We start from the raw sequence: 18,394 nt of genomic DNA, 5'->3' as shown, positions 1-18,394 counted from the left end.
TTTGTGATACATTCTTTCACATCACTGTGTAGGAATTGCAGCACTTTTCTTTGCAGAATTGCTTTAATTCAGCCACACTGATGAAGTTTCTTTTGAATCATCCAAGCGTGCTTGAGCTTCAGGACATGAAGTAATGGCCGGACATCCTCCTTCAGGGTTTTCTGATATGGAGCAGAACTCATGGTTCCCTCAGTTACAGCGAGTCGTCCTGAAGCAGCAGAGCAGCCCAGACCATCACACTACCACCACCCTGTCTGCCTGCTGCTGGGATGTTCTCTTTATGAAACGCTGTTAGTTTGATGTAACGGTACTCAAACCTTCCAGAAAGTTCAGCTTCTGTCTCGTCAGTCCACAGAAGATTTTCCAAAAAGTCTTACCTTTAAGCCTTGTTAAATCACTAATAAACTGTGGCCTGATCACTGTCAGACCTGCTGAATCACTTAAATAGAAGCTGTCTCACAAAGTGAAGCAGGCTAAAAGGTTTAAAGAAACAGCTGAGAAACAAAGTCACTGACATCCATCAGTCTGGAAAAAATTACAGAGACATTCCTGAGGCTCTGGGACTCCAGTGAACCACAGTGAGATCAGATATCCGCACATGGAGAAACTGGGAACAGTGCTGAACCTTCCCAGGAGTGACCGGCCAACCAAAATTCACCCAGGAGGTCACAGAAGAACCAGAACAACATCTGATGACCTGCAGGCTTCGCCTGGCTTTGTTAAGGTCAGAGGTCATGACTCAACTATAAGAAAGAGACTGTGCAAAAATGGCCAAAACATATTTTAAGCACATATAAAGACATATTACTAGAGGTGAAATCAGACAGAACAAAAAAGTATCACCACATAATATTTTACTTACTATTCTTAACATTTAATGCAGAATAATTATTTAATGAATTTATGGATATTGCTTTAAGCAGCTGTTTGAGCAGTAATCTCACCATTAATGATCAGTCTATGTTTCAAATTCAGAAATCAAGCGAAAGTAACTGTTAAAATCATCTGTGTACAAAATATGTGAACAGGTGGAGTCAATGTTGGCAGCATCAGAGGAAGCAGCTGTCCCTTTTCTAACCTGGTAGAATATAAATCCCATGTGTCTGTCTCGAAACCAGAAGCCGAGGTTATAGTTGACTGGCAGCAGAGAGGAGTGAATAGAAGGAGTTCACCCTCAGATAGAGCTGAAGAAGCACACGCTCACAAAACCTGATTTTACAAACATGAAATAAATTTGGTGTAAAGATTTCAATGTTGGGAACACAGCAATTTTTTTCTTTTGAGAGTTTTTCAGCCCAGAAACTCCAGTTTGTACCTTTACGCTCTGCTCTCTTCTTAAAATCACAAAGATAACCCTGCTCGTGGCGCTGAGGGGACCAATGCGGGGTTTAAAAGCTGCTGTTAGAATCTTAGTGTGAACGTGGAGCCGCGACCTCTGCTGCCGTTCAGGATAACGGTGGGTGGAAAGTGTCAGAGCGTCTTTATTCAAGAGCTGTGCCTACTGTCAGTACAGGTTTGAGATGCTGACATTTAGGAGTAAGAAGATTTTATACTATTCAGCTTTGACTTTGACAGAGTTTCTTACTCCCACTCACAACATGCTACGAATTTTATATTCTCAAGTAGCCCAAAATGCAGTCGTATAGTTTATTTTAACAATATTTTAAATACATTGCGCTGTTTAATACTTCTTCGTCACTTACTGGCCTTTTTCTAAAGAAAAATAGACTTGGTAGAAATAGGCAATCAAATTAATTTTAAAAGATATTCAATACAAATACCAAAAGTTTTATATTTGCAACAGTCAGGAGCAGCTTACAGCACTGCTCAGTGTCAACGATAGAGACAGAACACATTAAAAAAAAAAGCAAAAGAGTTACTTCTAATATCCTCTAAGTCTGTAACGAGTCTAACACTAAAACAGAGCTACAGTATCTATGCTGCATTGTTGTTATTCTGCATCTACCTGCTAATAAAGTTTATCCAATACATTCACTGACGAAGTGCAGGTTTGACACCGTGCCCATGAATAATTGAAATCTGCTGTATAAACTCTTCATGGTTATACTTCATATTCAAAACGTTACTCTGGCTTGCAAAATCACATCCAGACCAAAAAAAAAAAAAAAAAAACCCACGAGGTTTTACAAAAAACTATGAGAGCGCAACAAATTTTTTAAATTCATTTAAAAAAAAATGGATCTGAAAACTTTTCAAAGCTCAAATCACTGTCGTCCATCTTGTTTGGTATGAACTGCCTGATAAAATTTGATGTTTGACCTTTTCAACTCCATCCAGCTTTTTGCGAGCCGAAAACGCCACGACTCCTGCAGCTGGTGCAAACAAATTAAATAAAAGAGTCAAAGGTCAAACCACTCAGAGCAGGAAGTCGTCTGCACTGCAGATCCCGATCGTGAATTAAGATCTACAAGCTGTCAAACTGAGCCCCCTCTGCACACATACCACGAATCCACCAGTGGTCACGTGTCTTGTTGGTCTCTGTGCTCAGAATAGCATCCTAAATGTGTAAATGGATTTGCTCACTGCCATCAGCGGGGGCTGGCATCACACACTTCGAAGGCCCGACACAATTTGCTGGTGTGACTCAGAGGTGTAACTGACCTCAAGACAGACAAGGACTATCGCAACACAGATAGAAGCAGAGGCTTCAACTCCAGCCAGACTGTTCGAGAGGCACGGGGAGACCTAAAATACTATGATCCAGATGATAAGATGTGGTGAAGCTACCCGGTGACTCCGGTGGACTTTGAGGATAAGCTGGCCTCTGACGGTTCAGGGCACCAGATTATGATGTAAAATTATGTGAGGGGGATAAAACAGCATTAAGGAAATGAAAAATGCTGCCATGTCACATTATCCTTACTGGATTGTTTTGTTCCAGAAAGCCGACTTGATTTTGAGCGACAGCTCCCCAAGGCGGGAGCAAAAGTCGGCCCTTCGCTCATCCATCAGCAGCAGATCAACGCCGCTTTTACAAAATCTGCTCTTTCCTCTTACTTTGAAACTTTTTGAGAACCCTCACAGTCCCGGGCATCAAAGTGTATGACTAACTAAAGGCTCTGTCTGTCTGCTTCATTTTTCATGCCTCTTTTCTTGCTCTGCTGCTCTGAAGATGATGGATGCTCCTGAAATCTACGGGGACAGCCGGTCATTAGGCTTGAGGTAAAGTGAATCACGCTGCATGACTGTGCTGCGGAGGGTGCGGAGGGCCAGCAAAGAACGCTACAGAGAAAAAGTAAGAGACAAGAGAGTTGGTTTGAGCAGTCTTGTTGGCTGACATTACAGAGTCACATTGTAATGTGGCAGATAATAGCCCGCAGGTCAGGCTGGAGGCCTGGAGAGCAGCCGGCACCTGCTGCCATTCACTCAAGGTGACAATAAGCCAATGTCGTCAAGTCCTAGATACGGCTCTGCCTCTAGGTTTGTGCATTTCAGAGAGGTTTTCAAACCATCTGTGCTGCTCACATAAATCCGGTAAAAACAAAAATAAATATGAAAGCACCTACCGCCTGCAACACAGCCACCCTGCATCTGAACTGATCTTCTCTACAAATCATACTGCATGCAACCACCCGTTACAGAACAAAAGCCCCACTATATTCTCTGCATGAGCCAAAAAGTCTTTGTTCCACAGCAGGTTTGAATATGCGAATGCATTTTTTTTTTTTTTTTGTCCCTTCCAGACTTCATGATTTTTACCTTGCACTTGAAAGGCAAAGGCAGAGCTTGTGCTTTAAAAGCAGGTCTCCAGCTGGCTACAAACAGCAGAGATAGAGGTCGATGCTCTCTAGTGCTGCCTCCACTGAGCGATCTACCCTTCAAACGTTCAGACAGCCATGAGAGCCCCAAGAGACCATAAGTTCCTGTTCCGTAGCCAGCTCTCACTGCTGCTGCCCTTCCTGAAAACGCGCGCACACACACACACACACTAAGCGTTTAATTCACATCAGTATGTGAAACTTCAGCGAAGCTGCTTTTGCACCCCAGCATCACAGGGTGAAAAACACCTCTGAGGGAAGGAAAAAAGGAAGTCACAAACTTTACTGCCAAAACAACCTCGTGTGTTTTTAGGAATTAATTGAAGGCAGCTGGATTTTTTGGCACCAACAAGCAAATAACTGATCTACCCTGGATGTGGCACCTCCCTCCAAGTAATTTAACTGTAGCACAGGTCACTGCAAGAGGGGAGAAAGCACTTAAATGTTTACTGCTGTTTATTTTTTAACTTGCAAATGATAAATTTAAAGTGAAGAATACCTGCCCTCTCTAATAATCATTAGACCTCAATGAGCTCCAAAAAAAAAAAAAAAAAAAAAAAAAAAGATCAAAGAAGGCGGCAGCTTCGCAAACTGAATTTTCAACAGCCAAACATACAGTAAAAACTTCAGAAAGAGACATTTGAGGAGGCAAAAATCAGAGCAGAAAGGGCCAGGACATCCTCACTTCTAGCACGGGTTCAGTGTGCTACGGTGCACTCCGAGTCTGTTAAAATTTCCAGGTCAGGCTTTTACTTTCCCTCATCAAAGCAGACACTGAAACTGAAAGAGCAAGAATTCAGTTGTTTTCCAAAGTGAATTCTTTATATGACTAATAAGTGACCTTTATGAAGAAAACAGGCGGAGTTCCCCATTTCAAATTACAGCACAATAACAGTTCAACACAGTGTTACTTTGAAGAGTGCTCCTTCCTCCAGCCTCGTTCGCATCCATCCAGGGAATGAAAACTGGATAAAACCCAAAAATAAATGAAACCATTAGCGAGCTGATCCGCTCCCCCATTACTGACAATGCAAAATCAGTACAGCGGCAGCTCATCCGCGTGGGAGCAGATTGTTGAACAAGTACCGGTTCAGTCATTTTTCAAGAGGTTTGCAGGGCTCTTCACAGCAGCCTGCCATCAGCTTCTGTAAGTACACCTCACACTCAGCAGTAAACAGAGGGACCGTGCGTGCACACGGATAGAGGTTCGGCTCTGTGGGCAGCAGAAAATGACACTCGTCAGCCTCTTATGAGAGCCACATGACAGCAGCCGTCCCCCTCACCGGCAGCACAGTCAGATGTGAGCGCTGTGGTAACAGCACTTTTCTGCTTGGATGAACTCGAGTCAAACAGCTGAAAGTCACCTGCTTTAAGTCAAAAATAGTCCTGGTTCATCTGCCGTCACGGTTTGAAAGTGTCACACCTTTGATGTGCATGTCAGACATGAATTTTTGAAACCTAAGCTAAAATCCTTGTCTTTAAATACATGCATATCAACAGTAAGACTGCACACATTTTGTACTAAGAAAAACTAAGCCGACAGCTCAGAGGCTGATCAGAACCTCACTCGTGGTGAGTCCTATATAAAAGACTCTAGCACAATGAGTCCAGAGCCTTCAACCTTCAGCTTGCCCATTATTGCTTGCAATGTTTAGTACTGATCTTGTAAAGGAGAAATATTTTAAAATACACCTGCACAACTGAAGTGCCTTAGATGTTTACAGATACGACATCAACATGAGGCTGCAAGATTTGAAGACCAGTGTGAGCATCTTTTAAGTGCAAGCTACCAGCTGCAGAAAACCTACCCTACTAATATTCTTCAAGTTTAGTGCAGAACATTTGCAAACTTGCAAGGTTTGTGTTCATGTTGTGCCGTACATGAACAGTAACATGTCCAAGCTGAAATCCAGTTCGCCTTATGCTCCCAACTCTAGTTTTATGTAGCACTACTGCCATCTGGTGGTAACACACAAGCAGGCCAAGGCAAAGGCAAGGCAAGGCAAGGCAAGGCAAGGCAAATTTATTTGTATAGCACAATTCAACAACAAGGTGATTCAAAGTGCTTTACAGAGACATTAGAAACAAGAACAAATAAAAAGCATGATTTAAAATTGATTAAAACAAACTAACTAACTAAACACACACATTTCAAACCTGTTCGCGCGATCTGAACCCTTATCGTAAGGGGAGCTACCAGTCCTTCTGTGGACGAGCTACTTTCTATTTTAAATTCCCTGAATTTAAAATACTCTCTAGACCCAGTCTAGACCCAGCTGGGGAGCTACCCAGAGCTCTAAACCCACTTAACAAACAAACAAACAAAACAGTATATAAAATCAAAACAGATAAAATCAGAACAGTAGATAAAATCAGTAGTTAATGTAAGTTTTGAAATTTAAGCTTAAACAAAAACAGTATATAAAATCAAAACAGATAAAATCAGAAATAGATAAGATCAGTAGTTAGTGTAAGTTTTGAAATTTAAGCTTAAAAGTGTGGATTTGGTGCTTTATTCAAATGCAGCTGAGAATAGGTGAGTCTTCAACCTGGATTTAAATAAACTGAGTGTTTCAGCTGATCTGAGGCTTTCTGGGAGTTTGTTCCAGATATAAGGAGCATAAAAGCTGAATGCAGCTTCTCCGTGTCTGGTTCTGACTCTGGGAACTGATAAAAGACCGGATCCAGATGACCTGAGGGATCTGGAAGGTTCATACTGGGTCAGGAGGTCACTGATGTATTTTGGTTCTAAACCATTCAGAGCTTTATAGGCCAGCATCAGAACTTTAAAGTCTATCCTCTGACGGACAGGCAGCCAGTGTAAGGACCTCAGAGCTGGACTGATGTGGTCCACTTTTTTGGTCTTAGTGAGGACTCGAGCAGCAGAGTTCTCAATGAGCTGTAGTTGTCTGACTGATTTTTTAGGTAGACCTGTAAAGATGCTGTTACAGTAATCAAGCCTACTAAAGATGAATGCATGGACTAGTTTTTCCAGGTCCTGTTGAGACATCAGATCTTTTATCCTTGATATATTCTTGAGGTGATAGTAAGCTGACTTTGTTATTGTCTTAATGTGTTTTTCTAAGTTTAGGTCTGCATCCATCACTACACCCAAATTTCTCGCCTGGTTTGTGGTTTTTAGATGTATAGATTGAAGTTCTCTGGTGACCTCGTTTTTCTTTGGCGCCAAAGACTATTACTTCAGTTTTGTTTAGTTGGAGAAAATTGTGGCACAACCAGTCATTAATTTCCTCAGTGCATTTACCAAGAGCCTGTACAGGGCCTCGGTCTCCTGGTGACATTGTGATATATATTTGTGTGTCATCTGCATAGCTGTGGTAGTTTATTTTGTTCTTTATAATCTGTGCCAGTGGGAGCATGTAAATGTTAAACAGAGGGGGTCCCAAAGGGATAAAGTTTTATTGAATTATGAAATATAAACATACAAGAACAACCTGCAACAAAGACACTCAATATGACACGCTAAACAGCAGGGCAGGAGACGTCAGGAGTGGGCACATCAACTCCCTGTAGAGACAAGAAAGCTGAGCCGATTCAGCCGTTCAACAATTCGTTTACAGAACCGTGCCGCCACTCAGCTCACCGTGTTCACGTCGTCAATGACGACATCCTTCTCCGAAACCTCAAGGTCACTTTCTGTGTCATTGTGCGAGCGGTATTCTTCACTCTCCGTCTCTACAGAGCTGGGCTTTAAAAGAAAGGAAGCGGCCATGTTTTAAGATGCTCTTCATGTCTGTAACTAAAATTAAAGCCACAGGCTAAAGAAACCAAGCGTGTGGTCTCTGGAGTGAGTTTTACAACTTTAAATTTACAGCTCTGCATAAAACTAATGGGGGAGAAAAATACACAGCAGAGTTTGCTTCCTTGTCTCCCCCCGCACAATACCAACCTCATAGTCAGGGTCAACCTCAGGTCCATCATCGTTAGCAAGCTCCTGAGAGAGCGCCTCCACCCAAGTCTGCTGCTCCTCCACATCATCGTCCTCCTCGTCATCTACGTCATCCTGTTTTCTCTTACTGCCCTTTCCACAGGGCTTTGCAGGAGACACTCTGATTTCTGTTCACAAAGCATGACCTTTCATGATGCAGTGTTCACTCAATTTCAGAGAAAACTTTAAAAGTTAATTTATATTTAAACCTTCAAGCAGGAGAAAAACACTTTAATTAAATCATGTACAAGAGTGTCCTGCTCAGAGGGGACAACAGTACAATCATAAGTTCCATATACTGTATGGCACATCCAAACACTACTTAAGCACAAACAATATAACACTTATAAACTTCAGGATCAAAGAATGAATACCTAGTGAAAGTAAACTGAACTTGCCACGAGTGTCTGAAATTCTTAAGTTTTGTTCAGTAAGCGGCTGCAGAAGGCCAGACAACTTTTTAATTATACATAAGGCTGCTTAGTCAATCAGCTTTTTAACAAGAGGTTCAGATAAACATTGTTTTACTGCTGAATCGCTCAAACCGTTTGTTTCATGATTCTAAACAGAGTCCCTCAGTAACTCTAAAAACTGAAATATTCTGTAGGCAAAGCTGCAAGCCAGCAGTTATTCACATTAACAGTTGAAGAGTCAAAGGTAAAACGTAGAGCCAGTACAAGTACATTTGGCCCCATTTTCAAATTCTTTTCTCTACTAATGTCACAAACTGTCATCTAATTGTCTCCACTGACTTATTTTAAGTATCAGCCGTGTCTGAACAGTGTGACAGTGGGATCAGTCCGTGTCCTGTTCATATTATTCGACAAAATAAACAACATGCACCTACCTGGGGACAGGGACAGTCCGATTCTGCTGGACACCGGATAGCCGAGGGCACTCTGCATCCAGCGGGGCAGGACGTACAGCAGCAGGCGGGTGACCCGGCTTAGGCGCTTGCGGCCTGTGAGGCTCTGGCGCCCAGGGCTGGAAACCGTGGGGTTAACGAGGACGTTTTCCTTTGTCTGCCGTAAGCCCAGCACCCACCAAAAGCCGCGGTATGCACGCACCTGCAAATCAGAGCAATGTTACTTTAGCTAAAGCTGGAGAGAGGGGTGTAACTTTGTCAGCTACGTACAACGATGCCAAAGGGCCAGAAGAGGCCGCGCAGCAGGGAGGGAAGCACCCCGTCTCTCCTCACAACTCTGTCCTGCAGGTAAGTAGACACGACCGGTGAAAAAACAAAACACAAACAACCTTCCTGCTAGTGCGAGAGGACCCGAGCAGCTAGCAGAAGCGAGAAGTCCCCCTCTCCTTTACCTCAGTATTGTTAGTCTGGACCCGGACCTGATCCTGCCCCAGCTCCACAACTTCGCTGACGCCCTCAAGACTCATTCTTCTGCGGGCTAAAACCTGAAGCTGGAGGGCTGCGATAGACCGAGGACGAACTGAGAAACCACAGCTTGTGAAGGAGTTAGAGCATGAAATGTACCCTGAAGCGTCAACGCTGCAGCCAATCAATGCAGACAAATGCACCTGCTGCAATCAGCGCGAGCCAATGAGCAAATCGCCAATTAACCTCCATCAGGCCAAAAAAGGCGGGCAAAACGGTTTGGGCTGGGAGGGATCACAAACGGGTTATAGAAAACTTAAAATGCAGCCGTGAAATATACACGTGTCTCTGCAACTGAAAAATATATATGTTTTCTATCAGCGCTTAAACATGCGATCTGTAAGTCAAAGTTTTGGGTTGTAATCTCAAAATTTCTGCTACATAACTTGAATTTCGGGGGGCCAACTTCTTGTTATTTTTACATTACTAAGTCTAAGACCAACGCTAAAATTTACTTCAACCCCAGTTTAGTTAGAAAGTTGAAATGTATTATTTTATTTATTTTTTAAAATGTATTATTCATTTATATCTCTGTCGATATAAAGCGGTCAGGGGGTGAAGGCCGGGTTCTTGAAAGATGGGAATAAACCATACTGGCCCCGTTAACAAAGACTGCCTCCAGACTGCAGGGAACTGTGCTACTGTTGGTGGAAGAGTGGATGTAAGATTGGGGACTCTAAATGTAGGGACAGTGCAAAAGGTTGGATGTCAAAGGTCGGGTGTGATGGAGGCAGATGAAGCACTGTGGTGAGTCCTAAATAGAGCAGCTGAAAGAAGGAGAAGGCTAACATTTGTAATATAAAGTTATTTCCTAAGAAAATGTTTTATTGTCACAGAAGCTTGCTTTCTGCCCACCTCTGATCAGATCAGCTGGGTGACCTGTGTGTGCTGTTTTACCGACAGGGACGTTGCAGAGCGCCCTCTGGTGGACAAACATTCCAACATCAACAATCATAAAATACAAGTGTTTGTGTTTCCCTTTTTTAATTTTTAATTTTCATTTAACGGCCATTATAATTGTAGATACCGATGTATCAGCTAAAATCAGCCCCACTTATATACTGGGTGGGTTTTACAGTTTATTAATCAACAGAACAGTTTACTAGAACTTTTTAAATATCACAGATAAATATTTACTTTGTAGAATTCATACATATTTGCAGCTTAGCTGTTTGTTTTTAAACATCCTTTTTGCAAAAGCTGCAATTTTACAAAATCTAATTTATAAGGGAGCGATGGGTACTCTTCACTGTTTTATTAGTCACTAATAAAATATGCAATAGCACCTGTGCCACTGCAAATAAAAAAATGTGCGAATCTTAAAATGTTAAACAAGTTTCTTTTCAAAATCTAAACCCTTCATGTAGTTACCAGAATACAACATCTGTCCTGCGTGCTCCTTGGCACACAAAGAGGTTTAAAAAAGAGGCCCATCATTAAGCTTCCATACTTGACAGTTTCCCTAATTGGAAACTGTTTCCGCTACCTGTCTTCGTCACATTTACGCACCCTTTGATGCATTTGCTGGAGGACAAAGGGATGTGGAAAAGCATAAAAGGTGCCTCTCCCCACTCCTATTTCAAAATCTACAGACGCTCCGAGCCTGTGTGCAGAGAGGGTTAAAGAGATTTAAACATGAATAAGAATCCCGTCACCAGAACGTTCACCATTGGAGCTATCTGCAGCGGAAGCAAAGCTTCAGATGATTTCCCCACAGGACGTAGGCACAGCAGTGCAGGGATCCAGGCGCTTTCGTGGGCTACCGGCACCGCAAAGTCCTTCGATTCCCATGAGAACATTTTTCCGAATATCCTGACTCCTGACAGCATCCCACAGTTCACCATTCCAAGTCTGTCTGTGCAGACTGGCTTCAGATCACTGGACAAGGAAAGTAACAAAGAGAGAGAAGGGGGCTCAGAGATGACGCCAGAATCCTCAGTTTCTTCGGCCTGCGCCACGGTCTCGTCATCTGCATCATTCTCCAGCTTTGCTTTAGTTCTGTCAGAGCGCAAAGCTGAGCGGTGTGTTTCAGACCCTTTAACCAAGAGGAGATCTCTCCTTCAGAGGGAGCTGCACTCTCCTTGCTCCTACAGTGAGACCCAGCATTGCCTTGACCCCGCAAGCAAAGCCGCTCTCTCCCTGCCGCACTTGACCAAAATCACCACCCCCTACGGCTTCGTCACCTTAAGTCAGAGCCCCCAGATGGCAAGCGAGGAGGCACTTCTCTGCCAAGCAGGCCCGCACCGCTTAAATAAAAATGACAAGAATTCATACTGGCTCAGCAGAGCTCCCGGGAAAAGCACAGAAGACATTAAAGGCAAGTCCTCCCACCTGTCAGGGCCGGAGAAGAGACTATCCAAACACTTGGCTGACTCACAGTCTAAGAGAGCACTACAGGCTTCTGCTGTCTCCTCCACCACAGTTTCATCGTCTCCACCACCAAGGCAACCAGATGAGAGCCGTAAACCCCGCTTCTACGAGGTCATAAAGAAACACTTCATCTCCCGCCATTAGAAACATCACTATATATTTGACTGTGTGGTAACAATGCCAAGAAAATATGTTATGTATTTATTTAAATTTGCATGTAAAAATAAAAGTTTTCCTCCCGTGTAAAACACTGAAAACTAATTAAATTGTACCAGATTTTGTCACTACTCTGGTGTCACTTTCAAATATCGATTTAGTATTGAAGCACCTGGTTCTGGTTAACCAAATTTCAGAACCCTTTGGGACATTTTTTCAGGTCTTCTGGTATACCCACCACACGTCTGGTAAACACTTCCTCTTCTGTCTGCTTGTCATTGCACACATTGAATACTGAAAATTTTTTTAAAAGCTTATCACACCGTCACAAGGTTTCGAGACAGTTTGTATACCTGCATGCAACTAAAACTCAGACATGATTGGTTTATACAACCAGACACAAAGCAGAAGTGGTTTGTTTCGCAAAGAGTTCAAAGTCTAGAGCTGAGCACAGAGGAAGATCACCTTTAAGATTCACTGAGGATATTCCACATCACCCGTGAGGTTAAGGTTAATGTATTCCTCTACCGCTTAAATGTCAGTCACTCTCAGTTTGCCTGCTCCTATTCACTTCCTCGCTGAACACGTATTTATGAGCCCTGAGTCCTGCAGCGCTGAATGCGTCCTTCTGCCAGATGAACCAAGCGCTTGCTCTTTAGCATATGAAGAGACCGCTGGTCGCCTAATACATCCTTGGAGCATGCGTCCTTAACCCTCCCACACACTGAAATTAAGCAGGTAAATATCATTATGGCCCAGAGTACCCTTATCTAAGCCGAGGGCGAGGGAAACACAAGGCTGACCCTTGAACACGGGAATAGATAAAGGTGATCTAAATTTAAAATCACCCGCCGTGCTGTTTCTGCGCGTGATTTAGGCCGTTCCTCGTGGCAAACAGGGGTTTCAGCTTTAATGAAAGTAAAAGAGGAGGAGATGAAAGAAAAAAGGCATGCAGAACATTGTGTTGATTAATATAAAACAAGTTGGAGAGGTTCATATCGCAGTCCATCTGAATGTATTTTTATTGTGTTGTTATTGTATGTTCCTTAAATTGGACTCCACTGGTCAATATAACAATACAAACAAAAGCTGAATATTATTAGTTGAATTTTTTTTTCTTTTTTTTGCTTTATTTTAACATGTGCTGACTGTGGAGTTTGCATGTTGTCCCTGTGCGTGGGTTAAAGTCACCTTATGCAGATGCAAGAGAGATGTTTGTATTTCCTGTCTCAGAGCGATGCTGAGAAACACGCATTCATTACTTCTAGGCTGAAATATTCATTTTATCAGGTCAATCCAAAACACCACAGTGAGTGTACTGACAGGGAAAAGAAAGAGACATATAGACAGACCTCATGGTACCTTATATCCCAACAGAGCTCTTCGCTCTCAGACTGCTGGTTTACTTGTGGTTTGTATGACATTTAAAAGTAAAATGAGAACCTGCTCCCTCTACTTTCAAGAGACTCTAAACCTTCGTGTTTGATAAAGCAACCTAGAAACCCAGAAACCTAAAAGATTCAGAGAGTTTCTCTCATCCCAACCAGTCGCAGCAGATGGCCGCCCCTCCCTGAGCCTGGTTCTGCCGGAGGTTTCTTCCTGTTAAAAGGGAGTTTTTCCTTCCAACTGTCACCAAAGTGCTTGCTCATAGGGGGTCATATTATTGTTGAATTTTTCTCTGTATGTATTATTGTAAGGTCTGCCTTACAATATAAAGCACCTTGAGGCGACTGTTGTTGTGATTTGGTGCTGTATAAATAAAATTGAATTGATTTAAAGAGGAGTGGGCCAAAATTCTCCTGAGCAACAACAAGAAACATCTCACTGCTGTTCTCACCAACAAGGGTTTCTTAACTAAGTACTCACTCATGCTTTGCTTGGGGACCAAATACTTATTTCATTCTATGACACACAGATGAGTTTGTTTTTTGAAATGTGGTTTTTCTGGATGCATACATAAGACTGGATGCACAGTGACATCTGGATTTTGGGTTGAGTTGGGAGATTTAAAAGAAATCAAACCAGAAGATATTTTAATCCAGATGAGCTCAGATATTTTGGGCATTCTAGTTTTGACACTGTGTAAGTACACTGGCTTTAAAGTTAAATGTCAGCTGAGGAGAGTTTGTTTGGCAGGAATGAGGCAGCGTGACCCACATTGTACTTGTGACCCTCTGATGTGCGCGTCCTTCTTCATTTCAGTTCTCAGACAGAAGTGAAAATTCAAAAGAAATTGGTCTGGTTACTTTCACTGAAAACACAGAAAGAGATTCAGCGCTAACGGCCTTCGTCACCGCCACCGTGCTGGAAGCCTCCATGGACTCCACAGTCAGCCATGATTACACACTTTTACATGTGTTTATCAGTGACCTGCTGACTGCTGCAGTGAGTGTAAATATAACAGATACTGAAAAACTGCTTTTAGCCAGAGGCATTCTGGGATAGGACTACATTAAGGGAGCTTCATGGTGCAGAAACCAGCTGCACACAGAGATTAAAATATCATACAGCAACCTGTGTGCGCGCATGTGTGTGCATGTGAGGAGGGTTTCATACATGTCTCCGTTTATCAGTTGCATCACATCAAACCTTCTCCCCTGTAGTCAGGTGTTGATGCTGTCACACGGTTGTTTTTCTGTGCTGGCAGAGTGCGGTTGTAAGATTAAACTTTCTGCAGTCATTCATGTAATTAGAATATGAATATGAATTTCCTGTGTTTCCTGTCGCACTGTTTTCTCTTCAGGTGCACTGTAGTGTCAGTATTTGTGATCAGTAAACTATCCCTGGATCAAGTTAAGATTATATTCCAGACATTCATTCAAAGAGGTTTAAGGAACACCAACAGAAACACGGGCAGATGTTTATCAGAAGGCAGTTATTTGGTGTTTCCACCTGCACAAATATGTTTTCCTTCCATTTAAACCAGCGGTAGCAAGTACTTCAGAGAGCAGCGCGTGCATGAAAGCTACAAGTGCATCGGGCACATGAGAAAACCTAAACAGCACATGCAGATCAACTGCAACTGACAGAAGGGAGCAAAAATGAGTGCATGCTGAAGGTGCTCCGCTGTAACTGCTCTTCCCCATTTTGACAAGCTGAGGTTAGCTCAGAGAGCAGCTTTGCCCTCAGAACAGACATAACTTTTCCGGTGCCAACCTCAAAGTCTAACTAGAAACGATTAGAACGAAAGATAAGCAGGGCAGCCTCAAGAAGACACAAGTTTGCTTTAAAAATGTGCGACTACACGTGTGTGACTGTGAGAGGCAGCGAAACGCAGCAGGGGGAGTAACTGAAGCGGATGGGAAGTGTTTTATACTGACTGAGCTGGCCCCCTGAGCTTCACATGCACTCAGTTCAGTGACAGAAGCAAAGTGTGAGAGAAGTGGAAGAGCGGGTTAGGTGTTAGATTCCCGATGGCGTCTGCTTCAAGCAGCAGAGTGGACGAGCAGCCGCCGGCACTGCCTGTCAAACAGCACAGGTAAGCATTATCTTTCTGTCAGAAGGAGAAACCTTTATGGCTCCTTTTGACATGTTTTTCATTGAATTTTAATAATATTTTCACTCCACACCCAAACCTGACAATGGAGCAGCAGGCAACTTTTGCTGTGCATATATTGCAATTGCATGTATTTCCTCAGGCATTCCAGCGTGGAGTCTGACTGCAGCCCTGTGGTACCACAGCATCAAAGTTCCGCATACAACGATGTCTTTCCTGAACCCACCGACTGCAATGCAGCCCAGTGCCCCATACACCAACGCTACGGTAGGTTTGGAGAACGATGACACCAAAATATCTCTGCAACAATAAATTAGGCAAATAGCACTGTGGTTTACTGATTACTGAAGTATATGGCTCGGTGTGATGGGAAAAAAAAATACTATTACATCTGGTTCTTTTTTCTCAGTTCGCCTTTCAGTTCATGAGAACTCGAGAGGAAGTCACCTTACAAAACTTTTACTTTCACTGAAAAGGCAAACGGGGTAAATGTCCTTATACTGAATGACTCCTTTGGAGGTGTGATTGTACTATGCAAGCAAGTTCCTCTCAAATAGGAGTGTCAAACTTTCTCTGGGCCACATGCATTCAGTTTCATATTAAGTAGGCTGCACCAGAAAAAGAAACTACTACTAAACAATTAATAATGAAGTACATTCTTAAAATATTCCCATTTATTGAGCCAACCCTCACCGATCAGCTCATGAACAGTCAGTGTTGTTTTTGTAAACATAAGTGCAGTTTCAGCAGTATGTCTGTTTTACAAAACTATTTTACCTCAGTGTGTCTCTGTATTGTGTTTAAACTACTTCCCCTTCTTTGCCTGCTGTTGTTGTCTGACTTTAATTCCTCTGATGGTGTTGCTCAGATCCGTGCAGACACCTGGAGAGATTTTACTCTGATATCAACCCACCGCCTGTCCCGAAGAAGAGGTTACATCGTGCTTTATCCCTCCCGCCCACCCATGTGCCTTCGTTGCCTCACATGTCACCCTTTTCTCCTCTGCAAAGATTCCCCCAGAACTTTGACAATCCGCTGTACATGATGGCACCCAAACAAGATCTTTTTTTCTCAGAGGAGCTAGAAGAGTTTAAACCATCCACAAGCAGTCCTGTCTCCGTAGTGTCCTTCTCCCAGCTGTCGTTTGACACTCCGGACGAAGATCTTCCCTACATCTTCCACAGCTTTGTCGATCAGGGGGTTGTTTCTCATGGGATTCAGCATCGCCATCTACTCTTTCTTAGAAGCATGGCACAGACTGTGGAGGCAAGGAATCTGCTAGAGGGCTCTAGAAGGGATGTGAGCTCATACCAGCCTCAGGACTTCCTCTTGCATAAGGGCAGCCAGCCAAAGGAGATTGGAAACATGACTTACTACAGCCTGCACAGCCCAAAGTTCCCACAGAGAGTGCTCGGTTTAAGGGTAATGTTGCATGTCTTTTATTCATTTTGCATAGTTTACAACCAGCTCTGTGTGCATGTTGTGATTTGTAGTTGTTACATTTCCCTTGAAATTGTCTGCAAAACCAAGTGGTAGGAATGTTGCTCATAGCAACCAGTAAAACAAATATGATCTTTATCGGCACTTGCAAGTGCTACAATGGCTTGTGGTGGCAAAAACGCTTCCTCTGAACTATAGTATACCCACGGCTGCAGCAGAGTCGACTTTTTTTGACATATTTATCACTCAGCACTTCAGTGGTTTGATTGCTGCTTCTCTGTGCAGGTACACAAACACATTGATGAGGTTTTCTCCACTCAAATCCAGCGGCAGCCGCCACACGTCAACGTGCGAGATGTTATTACTTATTTCCCAACCAGCAACAGCTACAGAACCAGTGAAACTCGAGATCCTGCTAATCCACCAGGTGGAAGCAGCACTGAGCGTGCAGCAGAAGCCACGAACCTCTGCAAGCTCACAGTTCAGTCTTTCCTCCAGAAAGGCCATGCCGTGAGCGTGGAAAGAGACCTGCCACACGCCAGCCTGGATGATTTTGTTAAAGACAGCAGCTCGCTGCAGAGCACAGACTCTGTGCGTTATTATAGACAGGTGTGTGCTCTGTTGCTGCAGATATTAATGGGTACACACCATCTATACAGTAAGAGAGGCACTGCAGCTGAGCTCAAACCCCAGGAGATCCTTCTAGTGTGGCCCGATGGGAAGAGGGACAAGGCAGAAAACAACTTGAATAAGGACGCCTCTGAGGAGAAGGAAGAAACGGAGTGGGTAAACACTCCAGAAAAAGGGAGGATTCAGACGTTATGGAGGACGAGAGGCTGTCCTCGTGTGGTGCTAAAGCCACAGACTTTCGCTCAACCCCTCACCTCCATCAAATCTCAAATTACAGCTTTAATCCAGTCCTGCTGGCAAGAGAGTGCGACATCTCCGGGTTCAGTACCAGATGTTTGCAAATCCTCCTACCAAAAAGGGCTTCTTCATCTGTCCTCTCTGCTTGAGAGCGACAGCGGGGCTCAGATGGTGGACATGGTAGCCATGCTTCAGGTGCTCCTCTGGGGCCCACACGTCTCTATCTTCAACCAAGGAGGCCCTGCAACCACCATTATACATAACTGGCTGACAGTCAAGCGGGCGCTGCTGGTTATGAAGTTGGCCGAAAAGGGGCTGATCGAGGATCGGTCTCTTCTGGACTGGGAGGACTGTATGTGCTTGCAGTATCTGTCCTTTACAGACTCTGAAACAGTTGCGAGTGTGGCCAATGAGCTGTGGCACACAGTGAACGCTGAGCAAAGTTTATAGTCGATATCAAAGGAGTCCGTCGTTATCACCCGACTGAAAGGGAAAAACAGTCCAGATTGAGGAATAATCCACTTCAGTGCATTCTCCTTCATCAGCTGTTCATGTGCTGCACTTCATAATGTAAAACTAGTCTATTAAAAAGACTCCACTGGTTTAAAAAAAAAAAAAAAAAGGCTGTTTTGTCAACTTCATCTGACTCTTGTGTCAGTTTTTGTCTGTACACTTTACTTCTCTCTAGTTATTGGGTGGGTTTCAAGTTTAAAAAAAAAAAAAAAAAAAAAAAAAAGGTGTGAAGGTGGGGCATGGTTTCTGTTCTCAAGACCTTCACAAAAATACTGTGTGTAAATGAATGCGACTTCATGCAAGTTGTTGACTTTCTGAAGGGGATTAACCTTATTCCCCGTATCCCAAATCAAGACGTTACGAAATGCAGCCAGGAGCTTACACAACTACTACTGGCTCTAGCTTTGGCTAACACAACTAAATGCTTTCTCCTT

At 43.3% G+C, this 18,394-nt stretch overlaps 3 protein-coding genes across 6 annotated transcripts; 2 read left to right on the top strand and 1 right to left on the bottom strand.

The window, feature by feature from the left end:
* Positions 1-6,206: 6,206 nt before the first annotated feature.
* org (oogenesis-related gene) lies at positions 6,207-9,177 on the bottom strand. 4 transcript variants are annotated; one of them, XM_085399026.1, is made up of 6 exons: positions 9,046-9,177; positions 8,864-8,935; positions 8,576-8,795; positions 7,690-7,856; positions 7,384-7,488; positions 6,207-7,324 (listed from the first exon to the last, which is right to left on the bottom strand). In XM_085399026.1, the coding sequence occupies exons 1-6, from the start codon at positions 9,118-9,120 to the stop codon at positions 7,250-7,252; spliced, it is 714 nt and encodes a 237-aa protein (XP_085255152.1). In that variant the 5' UTR covers positions 9,121-9,177; the 3' UTR covers positions 6,207-7,249. The 4 variants fall into 4 exon arrangements, with proteins under 4 accessions (XP_085255152.1, XP_085255149.1, XP_085255150.1 ...); XM_085399023.1 differs by having other exon boundaries at positions 6,207-7,307; XM_085399024.1 differs by having other exon boundaries at positions 6,207-7,307; positions 8,576-8,750.
* A 1,576-nt stretch (positions 9,178-10,753) lies between these two features.
* LOC146641379 (uncharacterized) lies at positions 10,754-11,652 on the top strand. Its single transcript, XM_085399022.1, has one exon. It carries the CDS (start codon positions 10,754-10,756, stop codon positions 11,630-11,632), a length of 879 nt encoding a protein of 292 aa, XP_085255148.1. The 3' UTR covers positions 11,633-11,652.
* Positions 11,653-15,057: 3,405 nt separating this feature from the next.
* LOC146641378 (inactive tyrosine-protein kinase PEAK1) lies at positions 15,058-18,081 on the top strand. Its single transcript, XM_085399021.1, has 4 exons — positions 15,058-15,122; positions 15,283-15,407; positions 16,009-16,562; positions 16,866-18,081. Exons 1-4 carry the CDS (start codon positions 15,058-15,060, stop codon positions 17,895-17,897), a joined length of 1,776 nt encoding a protein of 591 aa, XP_085255147.1. The 3' UTR covers positions 17,898-18,081.
* Positions 18,082-18,394: the final 313 nt, after the last annotated feature.

This window comes from Rhamphochromis longiceps, linkage group LG23 (genome assembly GCF_057381845.1).
Source record: "Rhamphochromis longiceps isolate RC_006_pf linkage group LG23, R_longiceps_female_GT1.1, whole genome shotgun sequence".
In the NCBI taxonomy this organism is placed as follows: domain Eukaryota; kingdom Metazoa; phylum Chordata; class Actinopteri; order Cichliformes; family Cichlidae; genus Rhamphochromis; species Rhamphochromis longiceps.
The sequence above is the reverse complement of the archived record's forward strand: the minus strand, read 5'-3'. Positions and strand labels throughout refer to the sequence as shown.